Source organism: Polypterus senegalus, chromosome 16 (genome assembly GCF_016835505.1).
Source record: "Polypterus senegalus isolate Bchr_013 chromosome 16, ASM1683550v1, whole genome shotgun sequence".
Lineage (NCBI taxonomy): Eukaryota > Metazoa > Chordata > Cladistia > Polypteriformes > Polypteridae > Polypterus > Polypterus senegalus.
Window position 1 is genome coordinate 38885649 of NC_053169.1, and position 18786 is coordinate 38904434.

The window sequence follows — 18786 nt, forward strand, 5'->3', positions numbered from 1 at the left end:
TATTTTACATAATAATGATCGTAATCCTCCCCGACAACCTCCGTGGCATTTTTCAGGAATGTTTTGTTGTTTACAGTTAATTAGCATTGTTCTAATTCGCGGTGACACATTAGCCGTGCAAATATTAAATCGACCTTGAATTCCTATCACCCCAGTCCTCCGCCCCCTGTTATCCACCGGCTTAGGGGCACTCGGCCTTTGGCAGCCGGCCTCGGCTATTGGTGCGCTCTTTTCAGGCTTTGTGGGCGTGGTTAAAGAGAGGGCGGGCCCTTAAGTGCAGCATTCTAGGTCGCAGGTAGGCGGATTGTTCGACTCACATTGAATTAGTAAGCAGGGCCAAGCAAGTGGTAGAAAACAATGCAGCATTAGCAGCAGGTCGCCTAGACTTCAGCCTGCCATCCGTTCTCAGTCTGTTTCTTATGACATGAGCTACGCTGTCAGGGAAACATGCTGAGTAGGAAAGTAGACGCAGGATCCGTGCTTTTAAATTCTGCTGCAGGGATTGACCGTAGCAGGATTGGCGAACGGTTGCAAGCTGCCCTTGCCGGACTGCAGGAGCTGCATCTTCTGAAGGAGAAACAGGAGAGCCTTGTGAGGGAAGCTTTGGAAATGGAACCGGAGAGAGCGAAGCAGCCGCCTCAGGGGTCCGGAAGGGGCCACGAGAGCTACTCTGAAGAGATGCGGCTGGAAGCCACTTTAGCCGCGCTGAAGGAGCAGCTGGTAAGCTTTCGCTTGCTTCATCCTCTGTGGCCAAATATAAACGATCTCGTTACACTGCAATTATTGATTGTTATCCGTCGATTAATTAGTTTTTTTTCTAGTTTTGTTAAAGTCGAATTCACTTATCCTTTTACTTGAGTGCAGAGGGCATTTTAAGTGTGCGGTCAGTTTTTGCTATATGAATAACTCAGACCAATCTGGTTTTATAAGATTAGCTTCCTTTTTTATTTGCCGATTTTAAAAATCTCACGTCGTTTCCTCAATTTGGTTTTGTGTTTCAGTAATCCATGAATTATTTGCACCAGTTTTCCAGTAACTAGTTTTTACTTGAACTTTTTAATGTTTAAACCAAATTAACCGCAGCAGTTGCTTAAGGGGACGGGTGTGCGCTAAAATCAATACGGACAATGCAAACTGGATTGAGAAACAGAAGTTTTTATTTTCGATCTTCAGATATTTAGTTGTGCGCGGTTAGTTAACTTGTGACCCAGACCGTATCAGTTTTAAAATGAAAACACCAAAATGAGAACTTGCCATGTACGACCTTTCAGTCTGTCATTTGAACACGATGTTCGGAGGAGACCACAAATGGACTGAATTGAGGTTCTGACATTGTCTTCAGTTGGTTTACGAAATGACCTTGTAACATCTATCCAAAACCGGAATAACCCATAACATTTTAATTATCAGACGATTATAACTCACCTCAGAAGTGACATTTTAAAGCCATTTTCCTGATTTGTTCATTTGTCAGATTCATATATGAAGAGTTGGTGGGCGAGGGGGTATTAAAGGTGATCCTGTATTGTATTTAGCAGACGTCACAAGGAATGTTGCACCTTTACCCTCCTACCTTGGTTACTTAGTTATTTTTTAATTTCTTTCTTGATTTATTCATGTTGTTATCAATCCATCGGTCTTATTCTTAATAGTTACAGAGAGTGGTTCCCTGTCCCACCAAGCCAGGTACCATTTGTTAATAGGATTTGTTAGTGAATTGTGACAGTGCTGCTTTAAGTGTCTTGAGTGGTGTGCCCCCATATTGCATTCCTGTATAATGGATTACTTGTGTCTGTTAATGAGAAAACACTAACTGCTTTGTTCAGATTATATATGTAACTTAAAATTAACCAATAATTTTAACTGGATTATCATGGCAATGCATTAAAGATTGATTGTTTACTGAGTTATAATGGTGGAAAATTATATTTTGCTCCTTTTGAACAATAAAAAAGTCAAATGAAGTAAAGAATTGTGTAAGTACAGTTAAATGGCAACCCAGTAGCTAGAAGACGTGTGGATTCTCAGTTTGTTTTTTGTCTTTCAGTCCCGATTAAGAAGGCAGGATGTTGGTCTTAAGAGTCACCTTCATCAGCTTGATCAGCAGATTAGTGAACTCAAACTTGATGTGTCCAAAGCGTCCACAGAGCATCTGGAGAGCGATAGCCGCCCCAGCTCAGGTAACAGAACCATTACGCATTATTTACTTACCATTCTTGCTTGTGCAGAATTATGGTGATTTTCACATATTTTGTGCAAATATTACATTGTGATATTTGGATTATTTTACTATTTGTTTAATAATAAAGCTGACTTTGAATTATGATTTATATGCCTAAGACTGATAAGTTATCTTTTGAAGTGGCTAGTAGAATTTTTTTTTTAATACTACTGTATAATATGCTGTCTTTTTTTTTTTTTTTTAAAGCATTCTTTGACTTGCAAAAACAGTAAACCTGAGTGCAACTTCAAAAAAATTGTTTCAAATTAAATTAATATTTATTTTATCTTATTTTTTTGCCCCTATAGAAAATCCTGCAAGTTTTTAAAGTAGTAATCCCCACAAAAAAAAAAAAAAAAAATTGAGCATATTTAATTTCTATCAAAAAGTTCTGTTGTAGGTTGAGAAATAGAATTATGTAGCATGAAAAAGTAGACAGTCTTTAAAATATGGCCCATTAGTTGGATTGTTTCATTTTTTTTTTTTCCATTCAAAGACTGACAGAGCGCATCTGGAGTCTCCTTGTGGAGAAATTTGTACGGTCAGGAAGCATCCTGGGAAATCTGGAATGTCTAGGGGTTTTTGTATCAGCCATTGATTCCAGATGTTCGAAACACTAGGCCTGCTTGAATGTTTAGGCTCTTTTCTGAGTGGCTTCAGGTTTTTTTTTTTTGTTCTAGGTTGCCGCCCTTGCCTTATTCAAAGTTAAAGGACTGTTATTAGTGGAGGTGTGTTCTGGCACATGGAAATGATGTTAGGCTAGCGCTTAAATACTGCCATTGTCACTGTATTATATTTTCCTGCATGTTCTCCCAGGCTTTGTTTCTAGATTTAAGGAGTCATAATGGGGTGGCCTGTCTCCGTGCGGTTGTGTTTTATTACTAATTATTTATATTTAGTGGAAAATGGTAGTCTAGAGGCTAAACTATAAACCACTAAGCACCCTTTTCATTCCCATGCTTTGAACGGTATGTGCTGGACTGGTAAACTATATGCCAAACAAAAAAAGTGACGTTTCAATATATTATCATACTTTTCATTACAGTTGGGGTGTGTGGGGGGGGGGTGTGTGTGTGTGTGTATGTATGTATGTATGTATATATATATATATATATATATATATATATATATATATATATATATATATATATATATATATATATATATATAATTAGCTGTAACTCCATATAACCCAGCATTAGATAAGACAATTTCTAAATTAATGTGTTAATATGTTTGCTGCTTAATAGAGAATGCTTTTAGTTCAGTGTTATCTCTTTTTTTTTTTTTTATTTTCTTCAGAATGACTGATATAAAACTACTGTTGAGCATTCAGCTTTAAGTGTACACATGAACTTACCTGCTGATTTGTGACTTGTAGGTTTCTACGAGTTGAGCGATGGAGGTTCTGGTTCCCTTTCCAACTCCTGCACGTCTGTGTATAGTGAATGCATGTCCTCTTCTCAAGGCAGTTTGCCCCCTTATTGCCAGCAGCCTGCTTCAAGGATTGGAATGTTTGAGTACAGACCAAAATCGGCTGATGAGACAACCGTTGAAGCTGCCAGCTCTCGACAGCAACCACTGCATATCCGGACTGGATCCAGAATCCGAACAAGCGCTGATCTTTCTGGAAGTGCTGCCAAGTCACGTCAGAGACCTGTGTCAGCAGGTAAAAATCAGGAGTTGTTTTCTGGTTTGCAACTTGGGGAAACAAGGATTTGTTGATGGAGCCCATATAGGTCTAGATTACTGTTATTTTTGACTAGCATTCGCTTCTATACAGAGTTTTAATGTACAATATGTTTTCTGTTTTCTTTAATCAGTTTAATAAATTATAGTGATACACATTTGACAATAGATTAAAATTATGGTATAAGGTGTTGTATTGGCATGGTATTAGCAAAGGTTCTCATGGATCCACCATCATGAGTTCAAATCTTTGTGGAGGATACATTTTTTTTTTTTCCAGTGTGTACATGTTAGGCTAACTGGCAACCCTAAAGAATCCTGAGGAGATTGTTCCTCCCCCACACTATGCGACTCTTCAATTCCACCCGGGGGAGTAAATGCTAATTTTAATTTTATTTCATTTTTTCATTTTTATTACTATTTAATTTAATATTGTTTCTTTGTATCAGTATACTGCTGCTAGATTATGTGAATTTCCCCTTGGGATTAATAAAGTATCTATCTTATCTATCTAAAGCGGTCCATTTTTAGTATGAGAATGTGTGTGTGTGTGTGTGTGTGTGTGTGTGTGTGTGTGTGTGTGTGTGTGTGTGTGTAATTGGGCCCTGAAATGAACAGGCATTCCATTTGGGACTTGTTGTTGCTTTCTGCCTTCAAAAAATTCCTTCCCCAATGACCCCAGTATTGAGGTTTTAATATTTAGTGTTTATGGTTTATTTACCTGATTATTTTCCCCTCACTTTTTAGTTGCATTTTTTATCTGGGTGCTCCATTTTCCTACCACATTCCCAAATTTCAGGCTTAATGGTTACCTTGAGCTGCCCCAGTAGGATTGTAGCTTGCAGCAGCACATTCCTAGCATGGGTTCCACCTTTGCACCTGTAGCTCCTCGGTAGAATTGTCTGGCTGTTTGTATTTTCACTCTGCTTGCTGTTTACTTGATCAATGTTCTCAGGATGTCCTTAATTGGGTCTAATTGTATTGTTTGAATTTTAGGTGACTTGGATATAATGATGTCAGGCTTGGGGTGCCCGAAGATTCCTGACATGAAGTCAGTTTCATCCTTGTGCCAGGGCGGTGACATTCGACTTGCCAGTCTGGACCCCAAGTACCAGTGTAATTTGGTGTCCCGCAGTGGTAATGAGGTGTACCCTTATCCCAGTCCTCTTCATGCTGTCGCTCTTCAGAGCCCCCTGTTTTCTGTCACTGGAGAGCTTTCAGTATCTGTGAACCATAAATCCTGTGAGGAGCTGGATGGGTTTCCAATTAACATGTCCCAGAAAAAGCCCAATTTTGAAAGTAGTCCTGGTGGTTACATCAATAGACTTCTTTACAACCGAAGTAAGGCAAACTTCTACTATGACAGTAGTTACAGAAAGGCAGACAGAGCGGAGCCATCCATAACTTATGTGAAAGACACCCCTTCCTATGCTGTGGTGGGGAGCAGTGAATCCTCTGGCCCTCAGAATGCAGAAGAAGATACTGGTTTAATTCAGGGACAATTCAAGGACCTTAAGATAATTTCTATGGGGAAACTGCAAGATAATGATGTGAAGCCAGAGTGTCTTAATTGCCTCAAACGTGTTGAGTCGCTGAAGCACTTTGAAGACTCCAGATTCAGATCAGTCCCTCCTCTAGCCGAAGAAAAGGATTCCACTCCAGTTAGACAAGCTGCCAAAGCTCCGGAACAAGTGCCAAACCATCAGGTGAAATCTCGTCCAGAAAAGGACATGAGACACACCTTCCGAGAAAGTTCTTCAGTGAAAAAATCCATGCGTAAATGTAGCAGTGGCTCAGCCTGTCTGGAGAGAAGGTGTGCGGATATTCTTCCTGGGTCAGAATTTGTTCACGCCAAATTTGTGCCGGCCGAGTCTCATCAAATGAAAGTCAGACAAGCCGGCAGGAAGACAAAGGCCATAAAACTGAAGAGAAAAAGTAGTGACAAACACAGGAGTGTAAAACAGTTGCCTTGTGAAAAGCCTAAAGACTTCCCTGAGGTCAACAGGTCTCCTGCTGAGAGGGGTCCTGCTAATAAACACCACAGTGGGAAGCTTATTGTCAGACAAGCAACTTTTGGGGGTGAAGAAACAAGCCGTTCGTGCTCCGAGTCTAGCCTGTTTCCTGCCCATTCCAGACATTCTCAACAGCTCCACCGGCTGCAACCCCAAAAAGTCTCAAAACCCTACCTGTCTGCACTCAGCGGTTCTGTTGAACAAATAAAGAAAAAGCAGACACGAAAATGGCAGTCGGCAGTGGAAATCTCTGCAAAGCAGTCGGCAGGGCAATTTCCGTATGGTTCCAGTACCGGGCATGCTCTGCAGCAGCCACTGCGGAAAGCCGGGGTTAGCCGGGCGTCCAGCATGCGTCCCCGGCCTTTAAATTACCGGAACCACCCCAGCATTTACTGCTATGCAATGAGTGAGTCGGAACAGTCGGAGTACTCTGCTGAATGTTCCTCCCTCTTTCACTCCACCATTGTGGAGACCAGTGAAGGTGAGCAGAGCGATTACACAGCCAACCGATTTGGGGACAGCGAGTCCAGCATGAGTCAGTCTGAGGCATCTAGTGACAGCAGCCTCACCATTGACACTGACGGCACTGAAGAAAGTGAGCTTGTGTGGGCCGAAGCAGCCATGGGACCAACGGCGGCCGGCATCTCTCTGACCAAGCCCAGTCACCTTGAGCCAAGAGCCTGCCGCGTTAAAGCTTCAAAGGCATTAAAGAAGAAGATTCGCCGATTTCAGCCTGCAGCATTGAAAGTTATGACGATGGTGTAGTTTCCAGCAGTTTCTTTCAACTCCCTGCTGCTTCTGTTCTCTTTAAAAACACAATGGGTACAACTTTTTTGTTTTTTTCCTTTTCTTAAAGAAGAATCTGAGGAATTCCCTGACCTATAGATGACCTTAAACAACCAAAACTGAATTATTTTATATGTTACAATGCAAGTTAATAAAGTTTTTAAATTTGATTTTTTTTCTTTGTTATTCAGATATATCAGCTTATGTAAAAATCTTTTTTTTTTTGTATTTTTTTTTAACAATAATTGTTAATATGATTTTTCTGAAAGTCACTTTTATAAAGTGTTTAATAAACTGCTATTTAAGTATTAGTGAAATACTAATTTATTTCTTATGTCTGACAAATTGGTTCATAATTTTCCTTTTTAAGTTAGATGCACATTGTAATATTTTTAAGTTTTTCTTTGTCCGGGCAGTAGCACCCACCCGAGAAATTCAAAATTGCGGTGATCTTTATTAAAATTTCAAGAGTTTAGGTTAATAGCATTTGTAAGAAGTCTTGGGAGATTTCTCCTCATTGGTGCTTGCCTGAGAAGAATAGGTTTGTATAGCTCCTTTCCAGTATCTTACATAACATATGTTGTTTGGAACTGCAGAAGCAGACCAGTCTGGAATAAATCCACTCATCATTTTCGAACCCAGTTATTCCATTTGGTTCAAAGCAGGAAACATCCCTGCGCATCGTGCCAGACTATCAACAGGGCACACTGACCACCACTTTCATTCACATAGAGGCTCCAAATAACCCAAATTGTGCATCTTTGGGATGTGGGAGGAAATCTTGAACAGACATGTGCAGGATCTGCAAACATCACAAACACAGTGACGGCTGGGAGTTGAACCCCGGACACTGTGACACAGCAGTGCCTTGTTGTCCAGAATTGGCATTCTAATAAAAATAAGCAGCTCTTTGAGAGTGGTGTTTGTTATGTGCTTTTGTGGAGAGCTGCCTAAAGTGGGTAGTTTTTGTGGTGCTTCTCTGGATTACTTCAATGATGGCTGATTTTTCTGCCATTTTATTAAATTGTGTAATCAGATTGTGTGTGTGTGTGTGTGATCAGTGTGCACCCTCCATTAGACTCCACCAATCTTGTGTCTGCTGTTCTGTCTGCAGTGATTTACTAAACCCTTTAATGTACATAAAATCACATACATGGCTATAACTGACTTCCCTGTGTTGGATCTTCAAAGTTGAAATGATCAGTTTGTTAGTAACATGAGTGAGTCATGTTGGGAGCAAGCAGCTGGTGAAGCATCAAAGGCGAACCCCAGGGGTCCTGTGAAGAAGACAGTTGGCTCTCTTACAGATGCTGGAAATGTAGCTCTGCCGCCACTGTTTGGCTTCTCTTTGCCATCACTCTGTTGTGAAGGGCTGGGGAGAAAGTGGCAGGGCAATTCAAAGCAAGCAAGCAGTAAAAATGGGGGATGGGAAGCCCACCTCCAGCCACTTAACTTTCCGGCTCATTCACTTCCCATCCATCTGTGCAGTCAGGTAGGCACTGAGGAAGTTAAGCCTGCTCCGTGCTCTCTGTCTTGTGTTTTCATGTTTCTTACCTTTGAGCTTGTCAGTCCCCCATGTTACTTACCTTTCCTAAATTGCTTTGCTTTGTTTGTTTTATGGGGTGCGTGATTGATTTCAGCTCTTGGCCAGGAGTTTAGTATACAGTCTTTAATGCATGCTAATACTTTTTACAGTTAATTTGACAGTGTCAACATTGTTTTCACATAATATGCTTTATACAAAGCATTCAAGAGTGGTTTGTGGAACTCCTGGTTCACTCCACACTTTAGTAAAACAACAGGAGCTCCAGTAGATGGTCTTCAGGGTTTTGGCAGACAATACTGCTTTTAATTTTGACAACCTGGCTTGGCTAACATTTCCCACTTCTCATTAATCATCCAGCTCATTTATTTCCTTTGTTCATTTCCACTGAAAAGGTCACAAATAGGGACCTAAGGCCTAACCTGAGATTTCTGTGTACGTGTGTGCAAATTCCATACAGGCAAAGTCCAGATGAGGAGTGGAACCCCAGTCCCTTTGGCTGCCATTCCATCTAATTATATTAATCTGTCCATCCAGTTTGATTATCAGCATATTCTGTTACAGGATCACATGGAACCAGAGGCTATGCTGGCAGATGCACACATGCACTAGGCCAATTTAGAAATGCCTATCAACATGTGTGTTTTTGAGATGTTGGAGAACCTTTTAATATCTTGAGTAAACGCAAACTCCACATAGACAGTGATGAACCCATGTCCTTGGAGTTGTGAAAATGCATGGAGAGTCACTGTGCCACCCCATCTAAGTATACTGATCCATACCTTCCTTTTATGAATCATTAAATTCTAATGCATAGTCACCGCAATAAACCAGTGCCTACTCTGGCAGCAGTTGGGAAAAGACAGGAACCAACTTTGGATGCCAATCATGCACACATGTATAATCACAGAGGTCCGGTTTAGAGAACATTATCAGCTTATGCACATCTTTGGAATTTACAATTACTCTGGGGTTTCCAGAGAAAATGCAAGCAAATATGGCAAGAAAGCAAAAGTCCCAAATTTAACACTGAACCAAGATCTCCAGATAATTGCTAAATTGGGCCACCATGATTGCTTATATTCTTAAATCAATTCTTTGGAGTCATGCCTTCCATTGCATGGTCCCAGAAGCGTCACTCTGTCCAAGCAGCATTTAGAGCAAGACAGAAGCCAGCTCTACACGTCAATCCATCAGGCAGGCTGAAAGATGCCATTAACCCAAACTGCTTGTCACTTGGAAATGTAGGGGAAAGCAGGAGTACCCATCAGGAAAGCAATTCCAAATCTAGGAGACAGTTCAAATTCCACACAGGTAGTGACCAAGGCGGGAATTGAACCTAGGTCACTGGAATTATAAAAAAGCAAAAGCTAATAAACACAGTAAGAACATTCAGACTGCAGATACCATTAACCAAGGTAGGAAATGAGCCAAGGCGTTTGGAGTAGGAAAAAAGTATAATCCAAGGATACACAGGGAGAGAACGCAGACAGATAGTGAGCAATCCAGGAGGTCAAGCTGAGTCTCTAGAGTTTTGAAAGGGTAGTACTAACCACTGTGCCACGCTATCTAATTATTAATAGTTAATATGTGACACTCTTGAGTGGGCCGTATTACAAAATTTGTTATACACAATTATTCAACCCTTTGGAAATTTTGACATTTGTTATGCATGTGCACGCAGGGATCATCTTGCCAGCTCTGTTAAGATAAACGATACCGCACTGGAATGAGAGGAGGCGCTGTCACTAACTCTTTCTCCTCTTGTCCACAGTTCTGAGAAGCTGTCAAGCGATGACACTTAACCCCACACCAGGTGCCAAGAGCATGCTCTGCCTCTTCCAGTCGAACACCATAAAATCAAACGGCTCCTGGAAGGTGACGTCTCATTCTGACCAGACCTTCACCAAGGACAGAGCTCCTGCAAGATATAACTCTTTTGCTCCAGACAGAGAACCTTTTGTTTTTTGACCATAAATGGCTGGCATTTTTGTTGTGCCACAGCTCGCTCTTTGTTTTGCTTTCTTATTAAACAGGGTTGCCGGTTGCTGCCCCAACATTCCCTGGCAACAATTTGTGTTCTGTTTACCTGGTCACACATTTTATAATTATACTACATTGAATCCCAATGTAGTTAACTTGGAGTTTTTGACAGCGATTGGTAGACATTCTTTAATGTCAACGTGAATACTAATCTCTGCAAAGTGGTCAGAAATGTAAAGTATAAAATAATCGATCACATAAGTATTCACCTTTTATACGACATCCTTCAACCATTCCTGGTGCAGTCAGTTGTTTTTTGAGATCACCTGTCTAGGGTTTCAGTTGATTGATCTATAAATGCATCTAAATCTTGAAGGTCCAACTTGTGGTGAGTCAGTATGGTGGTTGAACCTACACAAGGAACTCAATAAAAAAGGTAATTAAAAAGCACAAATCAGGTGAAGGAGACAAGAAAATAAATCTCCAAGTCACTAAATATATCTCTTAGAGTCTAGTTAAAGCAATAATAAAAAAATGGAAAGAGCAGGGCACAACTGTTAATCTGCATAGAGCAGACTGTCCACAAAACCTGAGTGATTGTGCAAGAAGAAGACAAGTGAGGGAGGCCACTAAGATACTTCTGAGGACTCTAATGGCGCTTTTCCACTGCATAGTACGCCACGACATGGTTCAGTTCAGCTCACTTTTTGGGGGTTTTCCACTGGGAACAGTACCTGGTACCTGGTCCTTTTTTTAGTACCACCTCAGCCGAGGTTCCAAGCACGCCGAACCGTTACCAAAACGTGATGTGTAAACTCTGCTGGTCACTGATTGGCCGGAGAAAATCGTCATTACTGCCTCACTGGCTATTCTTTTCTTTTAAGTACACACACGCGGAAGTTTGTGTCGCGTCTCTCCATCGCTGGACGCAGTTTGTTGCATAAGTGGATGAATGTTTCTTCAGACATTCGAAAGTTCTCCAGCCACTGAGTGTTTGTAAAACCGGGAACAATCACATCCCACCACTCTGAAGCACGGTTAAATGTCCAAACAGATGGTCTGTTGCGGCGACTTTTTTGCAAAATGTGGAAGATCTGTAATATACAGAATCACCATTTTAATGTTACACTGGCAATTAAGTTCATTTTATGCTTTACAACAGTGATAAAAGTTAGCTAGTGATGTGCTTTTTTTAGATGCTTACCCTTGCGCGTCGTCGAGCTAAAGTGTTGTCGTTGTCTGCGTGTTGTTGTAAAAGTTCCATGGTGTCACGGCAGTAGAGGCGGTGCAACTATAACGACATGGGAATAATCCCGCCCACTCTAAAGCGGTACTAAACTGCAGTCGAAACGCAAACCGAGCCGAACCAAGGTGAGCTGTACTGAACCGTGCTGTGCCGTACTATGCAGTGGAAAAGCGCCTTAAAGGAGTTATAAGCTACAGCAGCTAAGATTGGAGAGGCTGTGCTGTTTTCTGGGTACTTTAGCAGTTGCAGCTTTATGGCAAAGAGAAAAAAAAACATATGACAGCTTGGTTAGTTTGTCAGAAGGCATATGGGAGACTTTTGAAGTCACTTGGAAGAAGGCTATATAGTCTGATGAGTCCAAAATTCAGCTTTTTAGCCATCAGACTATACACCATGTTTGATGTAAGCCAAACACAGCACATTACCAAACGCACACCATCCCCACTGTGAGGCATGTTGGTGGTAGCATCTGGTGTGGGGATTCTTGTCCGCAGCAAGTCATGGAAGGTTTGTGAGCGTAAAGGAAAAATGAACACAGCAGAGAAATCAGGGAGAAGAATGAATTGCCAAAGTGCCTAAATTAAATTAATAGAATTGGTTTGCAGATTTAAACTGCAAGGCATTGTTACGATCAGCCCACATACTTCCTCAGTTTGGACCATCTTCTAAACCTGAACAAATACACATGACTTCTCATACCTGTAGAAGAATAATTTTAGGGTAACATAGCATTCATCTTAAAGAAATAGCATAAAGGCTTAATAAATGTCAGAAACCTGTTCAGGCACACCAGGAAACCAGTTGAAGAAATATAAGAATTGGTTTAGGAAAAATACTGAGATGGTCAAGTAAATAAAGAATTTACCAGAAGAAAGGTTGATGTAATATACAAAATGTACTGAAAGGTGACTAAGAAATCAGCAGATGTCCTATAAACGAGAATGGGCAGTTGTTATATGCACAGAAATTTCAAGGGTGGTGGTGCAACTCAAAAGGTATAAGAAGAACCAGAATATAATATAACAGACTTTTATTTTATATCAATCATTTTGGTGTTAACCAATGAACCAACCAGAGAAAATGGATGAATTGATTGACACTGTATGTAAATTCAGTAGTTTATAAAATGAACCTCTGTTCTTTGTTTCTCTGATCATTCTCACCATGCTGTAACAGACTGCTTTAGAAGAATGCTCCCTCCAAGGCATTTGGCTGAGGAGTAATTATAAGATACCATGAAGAGCTTTTCTCCTGCCTGAGTACTGAATTGTCCTGTTAGAGGATGTTTCTTTCTTTAATAAGATGACACATTTCTCCACATATCACACTTTCCAGAATGCTGGATTGCACTTCTCTTAGTAGTGGTAGCAGTGAAACTCTTACTTGCATGAGTGAGCGACAAGTAAACACATTGCCACTTTTTGTAATAAACAAGTTTGCATTAAAAGGCATAACTTCATTTTATTTAATGAAAAATTAAAAGAAATCATCATACCTGATGTACTCCCATGTTCTGATTTCACTTGATCAGCTATCCCTCCCAAGGTGGTGCAGTGGTAGTGCTGCAGCTTTGCAGTAAGGAGACAGTGGAAGATTGTGGGTTTGCTTCCCGGTTCCTCCCTGTGTGGATAGTGCTTTGAGTACTGAGAAAGTGCTATATAATGAATTATAATTTATTATCTCTGAAACCTTCTGGAAAAAACTCCAAAGGAAAAAAGTCCAGCATAGTGTGATACCTTTAAGAACGAGGCCCCCATTATCAGTCCACCTAGCCATCCATTATCTAATCTGTATAATGAAGTTGACCATAAGGCAGGGGCCAACTGTGGATGGGGTGCCAGATGTGAGAAAGTGAAGTGTTTACATCTCAAATACAACAACACACATTCTAGAAATGTATTACCAATTTGAACTCATCTGCCACCATGTGGCCCTCACCCTGTTCCTGGTCTGTTATTGTGTTCCAGTTCTCAGGCTCTCCTATTAACTACACCACAAATTGTTTCAACTAGAGGACAGCCATTTCTCTTTTACCCACAAATTTGAAAATTGTTATTCTATTAAGGCATTGCATGAAAAGCTCATTTCAGCTCACTGTTAGTTATGTCAAGGGCTGCCATTGGTTCTTTTGTCCATACTCTATTTAAAGCATTGTAAACTACAATGAAAACATGCAATTAAGTTCCTATTTTTTATCACTGGCATCACTGGAATGACAGTCTTGTATTTATCCTTAAAACACCTATGCTGGTCAGCACCCTATAATGCCAATAAGAAGACTGCCCACAACCCTCACCTAAATGACACTTCATTCATACGAGGTGTGATCAAAAAATACGGTGAATATTTAAAAAAAGAAACTTTTACAGCAGTAAAAGATTTACAACTACTAGTTACCCTCAAAATACTCTCCTCCACTTCGAATGAACTTATCCCAATGCTCCTGCCACTTTGCGAAGCAGTTCTGGCAGTTTTCTTTCTAGAGTGCTTTAGTTGGGGTGTCATGGCTGCCTGGATGTTCTCAATGGATTAAAATTGTTTGCCTTTCATGGTCATTTTCAATTTAGGGAACAGCCAGAAGTCACACGGTGCCAGATCCGGCGAATAAGGTGGATGCGGACACAGCATAATGTTTTTATTCAACAGAAATGGTCTTACTAGAAGGGATGTGTGACAAGGAGCTTTGTGATGATGAAGAAAAATCAAACCGTTTCAACATTTTCCTCGGTTATTGATGTTGAGGGATGTCCTGATCTTTTCTCGTCTTCAATTACAAAATCGATCAAACCACTTGTAAACAGTCAAAATTGTCGGTGCAGTGTAACCATAAACCGATTTTAACATCTGAAGGGTTTCCTGAGATTTTTGCAATTTGAAACAAAATTTCATGTTAATGTGTTGCTCAATATCCATTATTAACAACAAACACACACTTGAACTTAACAGTGGCTCACAAACGACTGACAGTGTCAAACAAGTTGAAACTTGTCACAAACTAGGTGATAGGATGGACATGTCAGAACCTGCATTGAATTGTTTTGCGTTGCTCTTGGATGGTACACTGCATCAACATTCACCGTACGTTTCTTTTATCACACCTCGTATACTTAACATTTTGGAACAATACAGGATGATGCACTGATGACTCATAGGCACAGAGTCCCTGGTTCAGTTTCTGGCCTAGTAGGTATTTTTATAAAGTCTGTATGTTCTTGCCATGTCCGTGTAACGTTTTCTCTGGTTTTCCTCCTACATTCTAAAAATGAGTGTGGTGGGTTGATTGGCAACTCTAACTTTACCTTCTGATCCTGCCACCGAAAGGAAATCCCCACAGCAGGATACTGCCAACACCATGCCTCACTATTGGAATGGTATTGAAAAGGTGACAAGCATTGCTTGGTTTCTTCCTGAAATTACACTAATTTTGGTTTCATCAGACCAAATAATCTTGTTTCTCAGTGTCCGAGAACTGTTTAGATGCCTTTTCAGAAACTCCTAGCAGGCTGTGTCTTTTACTGAGGAAAAGCTTCTGTCTAGGCACTCTGTCATAAAATCCAGATCAGTGAAGTGATGCAGTGATGGTTGTCAGCAAGAGTGACATAACACAATCCTGTTTCTAAACTCTGTAGGCAACTCCTTTTACCTCATTGTTTTTATTCAACTCTGGGGCATTCATTCTAAAGAGAGGTGTGTGCTTAATATCATCCAATCAATTAAACTGACCACAGGTGGACTCCAAACATGCTGTAGAAACAACTCCACGATGATCAATAGAGTGGAATGCAACCTGAGCAAAATTTCAACTCTCACAGCAGAGGGTCTGAATACTAGTTCCTATGTGAGATTTCAGTTTTCAATTTTTAATACATTTGCAAACATTTCTAAAAAGCATGTTTTTGCTTCTTCATTCTAGGGTAATGAGTGTGGCTGCATGTGGGAAAGAAATCAATTTAAATACTTTTTAGCACAAGGGGGTAAAATAACAAAATGTGAAGAACATGAAGGGTCAGAATACTTTCCATTGCATAACAACAGTAAAACACAATAGATAATACAATGCACAATAAATTACATTATCCCAACATTATATACAATTACAGGAATAATAATACAGGTTACACTGTGACCACCACGGGGTGTAGCAATGCCCCAAATTCCCAGACACAACAACGCAACACAGTCCTGGGTTCAAATATAAGGTGTTTATTTCACACAGTACTTTCTTAGGTTTCCAATCTTCTCCTTTTCAGGCTGCACAATAAAGTAATACGTTTTTCCTTTTTTTTCCTCGCCTCCCATGTTGTCTCATCCAACTCCTCCTGACTTTAACTCCTGATAAAGAGAAATGGCTTTTTTATGCTGAACTACTTCTGGTGCCACAGCATTACACACTGGAAGCACTTCCAGGTCAGGTGGAAGCCATTCAAAGAGGGCATAATGATCTCCTGCAGCTCTCCCTGGCAGCAGGGAATCCCGAAATGGCTGTCCCATGGGAAAACAATTCCCAGCTATACAGGTGTCCCACCAGTGGGATGCTGCCTTCCCTCCTGTGCTGCTGTTTTGAGCAGGCCAGTCCATCTCTTTGCTTCCCTTCCTAGTAAGGAACCAGCTTCCATCCCGGATGGGACACCATGCCATTTATCACAGCACTCATAATACATAATGAATATGACAATATACAGAATACCCCACTGTATATACTGTGACAGGACCACTAGGGGGCGTGGCAGCCACCCAACCCTACACAGACAGACAGCAGGAGGCACACTTATAAAAACATCAATATTTTTATTTTCTTTCTTCATCTGTGGGCAACACCTTCTCCGTTTCCCACAGGCACACACAATCCCACTAATCACAACACTGCGCAATACTTTCCTCTATTCCTTTTCTTCTTCTCTCCTCCTCAGCATGCTTCGTCTCCCTCCTCCTGACTCTGGCTCCCCGAGTAATGTCTGCTGGCCACTTATATACAGTAAATCACCCGGAAGTACTCCAGGTACTCGTTGCCTCACTTCTGACTGCACTTCTGGGTGTGACGGAAGAACCGCTCACACAGCCACAGGAATGGCTTTACTGCACCCTGGTGGCACCACCGGATCCCAACAGGGCTGTATCCAACTCCATCTCCCATGAAGCCCTGTGGGAATCTGAGGTGCCTCTGCAACCCATGGGGGTGCCATCTAGTGGGGGAAGTAATGTTCTGCCCACGCTTGCTCCCCTGGTCCTCTCTGAGAAGAGGCATCCCGGCCCGGCAAGGACTGTCTGTGACACTACGTAGTCAGATTTTTAGTTGGATAGTGGTGTCTGCTAATCTTGGGACATAGAGCCATCGGTTCTGGTTCAGAATCACCATTAATTTTTTTTTGTGCTGGTAATAAATGAAAGAGATGGTTACCTGGATGAGCACAGCCTTTGCTTATATTGTTTGCTTACTTCCTGTCCCAAGGTTTATACAGATTGAGTCACATCCATTAACATGGCCTGCACTCCTCAATTAATTCTGCACTCTTGTTGTATGCTGATGTAAGGCCTCCCATTGACTTGTACAACCCATCTCAATTCATCTCCTGCTTATCTACTTATCCCTTTGCCTGCTTATAACTAAAGATGGAATGAAAAGCCATCAATGGTTACTCTCAGGGTCACTACATTTTCAACTCACAACTCCTTCCCATCAACCATTACCAATGTGTTTCTCCTGTGTTGATGTGGTAAGCAAAAAACAACCCTCTTCTGCCATTTCACCCCTCCATTTTATCTCCCTCTTAGCCTGTCTATTGCCTGCCTTTTTTCTGCTGTGATCTTATTCATGCTACCTATAATTTTATTGCATTGTCAATTGGAAGACTCTTAGTCAGGTCATTTATGAAAATGGAATGATCTCAATTGAGTTATGTGATCAGATAGAGATTTATGACAAAAAAGCCTTGTCTTCTAACAGACCTTGCATGTCTATTTACTAATTTATCAATCCCATGACACTACTTTCTCATCTAATACAATTTAACCTAATAAAATAATCTTTTGCAGCCACTGACAACTCTTGTTTACCAGTTGCTATAATTAAGCTGGTCTTGTGGTTAAAGATGAAAGGAAAATTCTTCTTTGAGGTTTCCTTATCAAAGACCAAATGTCACATTTACAGCCTTTCGTGTGATGTTTATGTTGTCCAGTTGCTGTTGTGCTTCTTCTCGAGATAATAGCTTCAGAGAAAGGAGCTTAAAATTGTCTATCTATAAATAACATTCTGTTGATCTTATTAAAGATGGAATGGATCAGAAAGATAAAAGAAGGTAAATAAAAGTTAACAATGGGAGTCCATAATAGAAGAACTGAGTACTAGTGAGTAATAAAGTTTTAAACTGAAGCCTGGATATGCTGATGGAGCAGCCTGCTTGAATTACTTTTCATGAGTTCAAAACAGACATTTCTATTTGAAATTCTGACTCCCTGAATGTGTTTAAGAAGTGTTTGAAGACTCTCTTGTTTCTATAAATTTCTGTAAAATTAACATTGCTGTTAGATTTTCTAACCAAGGAATCATAACTTGTATTTTGTTCTAAGCTCTTCACGTGTGATGGTCGATTGTGTATGCTTGTTCTGCAAACAGTCCCCTAGATGGATGTTTACATGATTATGTTGCCCTCCTTTCTAATTTGCTTTGGATAAAAGCATCTTCTGAGCAAATACAATGCCATCCATTATGTTTGGGATAAAGACGCATTTTTTTCTTGATTTACCCTTCTGCTCCACAGGTTAAAATTATAAATCAAACAATTATGATGTGATTAAAGTGCACATGGCAGACTTTCATTGAAGGGTACTTGCATACATGTAGAAATGACAACACTTTTTCTACGTGCCCCGCCATTTCCGGACAACATAATGTTTGCGTCATAGCAATGGCAGGTCTATTAAACCAGTCATATTTAGTTCTTTGTCCCATATCCCTTACATGCAATGACTGCTTGAAGTTTACGATTCATAGACTTCAACAGGTGCTGAGGATCTTCTCTGGTGATGCTCTGCCAAGCCTCTGATGCAGCCATCTTCAGGATCTGCTTGTCTTGGGGGCTTGTCCCCGAAAGTGTTCTTGTTAGTATATGAAAGGCATGCTCAATTGGATTTAAATAGGGAGACTGGCTTGGCCATTAAAGAATTTACCATTTTTTAGCTTTGAAAAACTCCTGTGTTGCCTTAGCAGTATGTCTGAGGTCATTATCTTGTTGTAGGATGAAGTGTCCCATAAGTTTGGAAGCATTTACTGGAATTTGAGCAGATCAGATGTTTCTACACACATTAG

The 18786-nt window shown here is 40.6% G+C and overlaps 1 protein-coding gene across 1 annotated transcript; it reads left to right on the forward strand.

The window, feature by feature from the left end:
• The first annotated feature begins 289 nt into the window (after positions 1-289).
• dact2 (dishevelled-binding antagonist of beta-catenin 2) lies at positions 290-6878 on the forward strand. Its single transcript, XM_039738442.1, has 4 exons — positions 290-720; positions 2048-2180; positions 3603-3890; positions 4907-6878. The coding sequence occupies exons 1-4, from the start codon at positions 448-450 to the stop codon at positions 6685-6687; spliced, it is 2475 nt and encodes an 824-aa protein (XP_039594376.1). The 5' UTR covers positions 290-447; the 3' UTR covers positions 6688-6878.
• The last annotated feature ends 11908 nt before the right edge of the window (positions 6879-18786 follow it).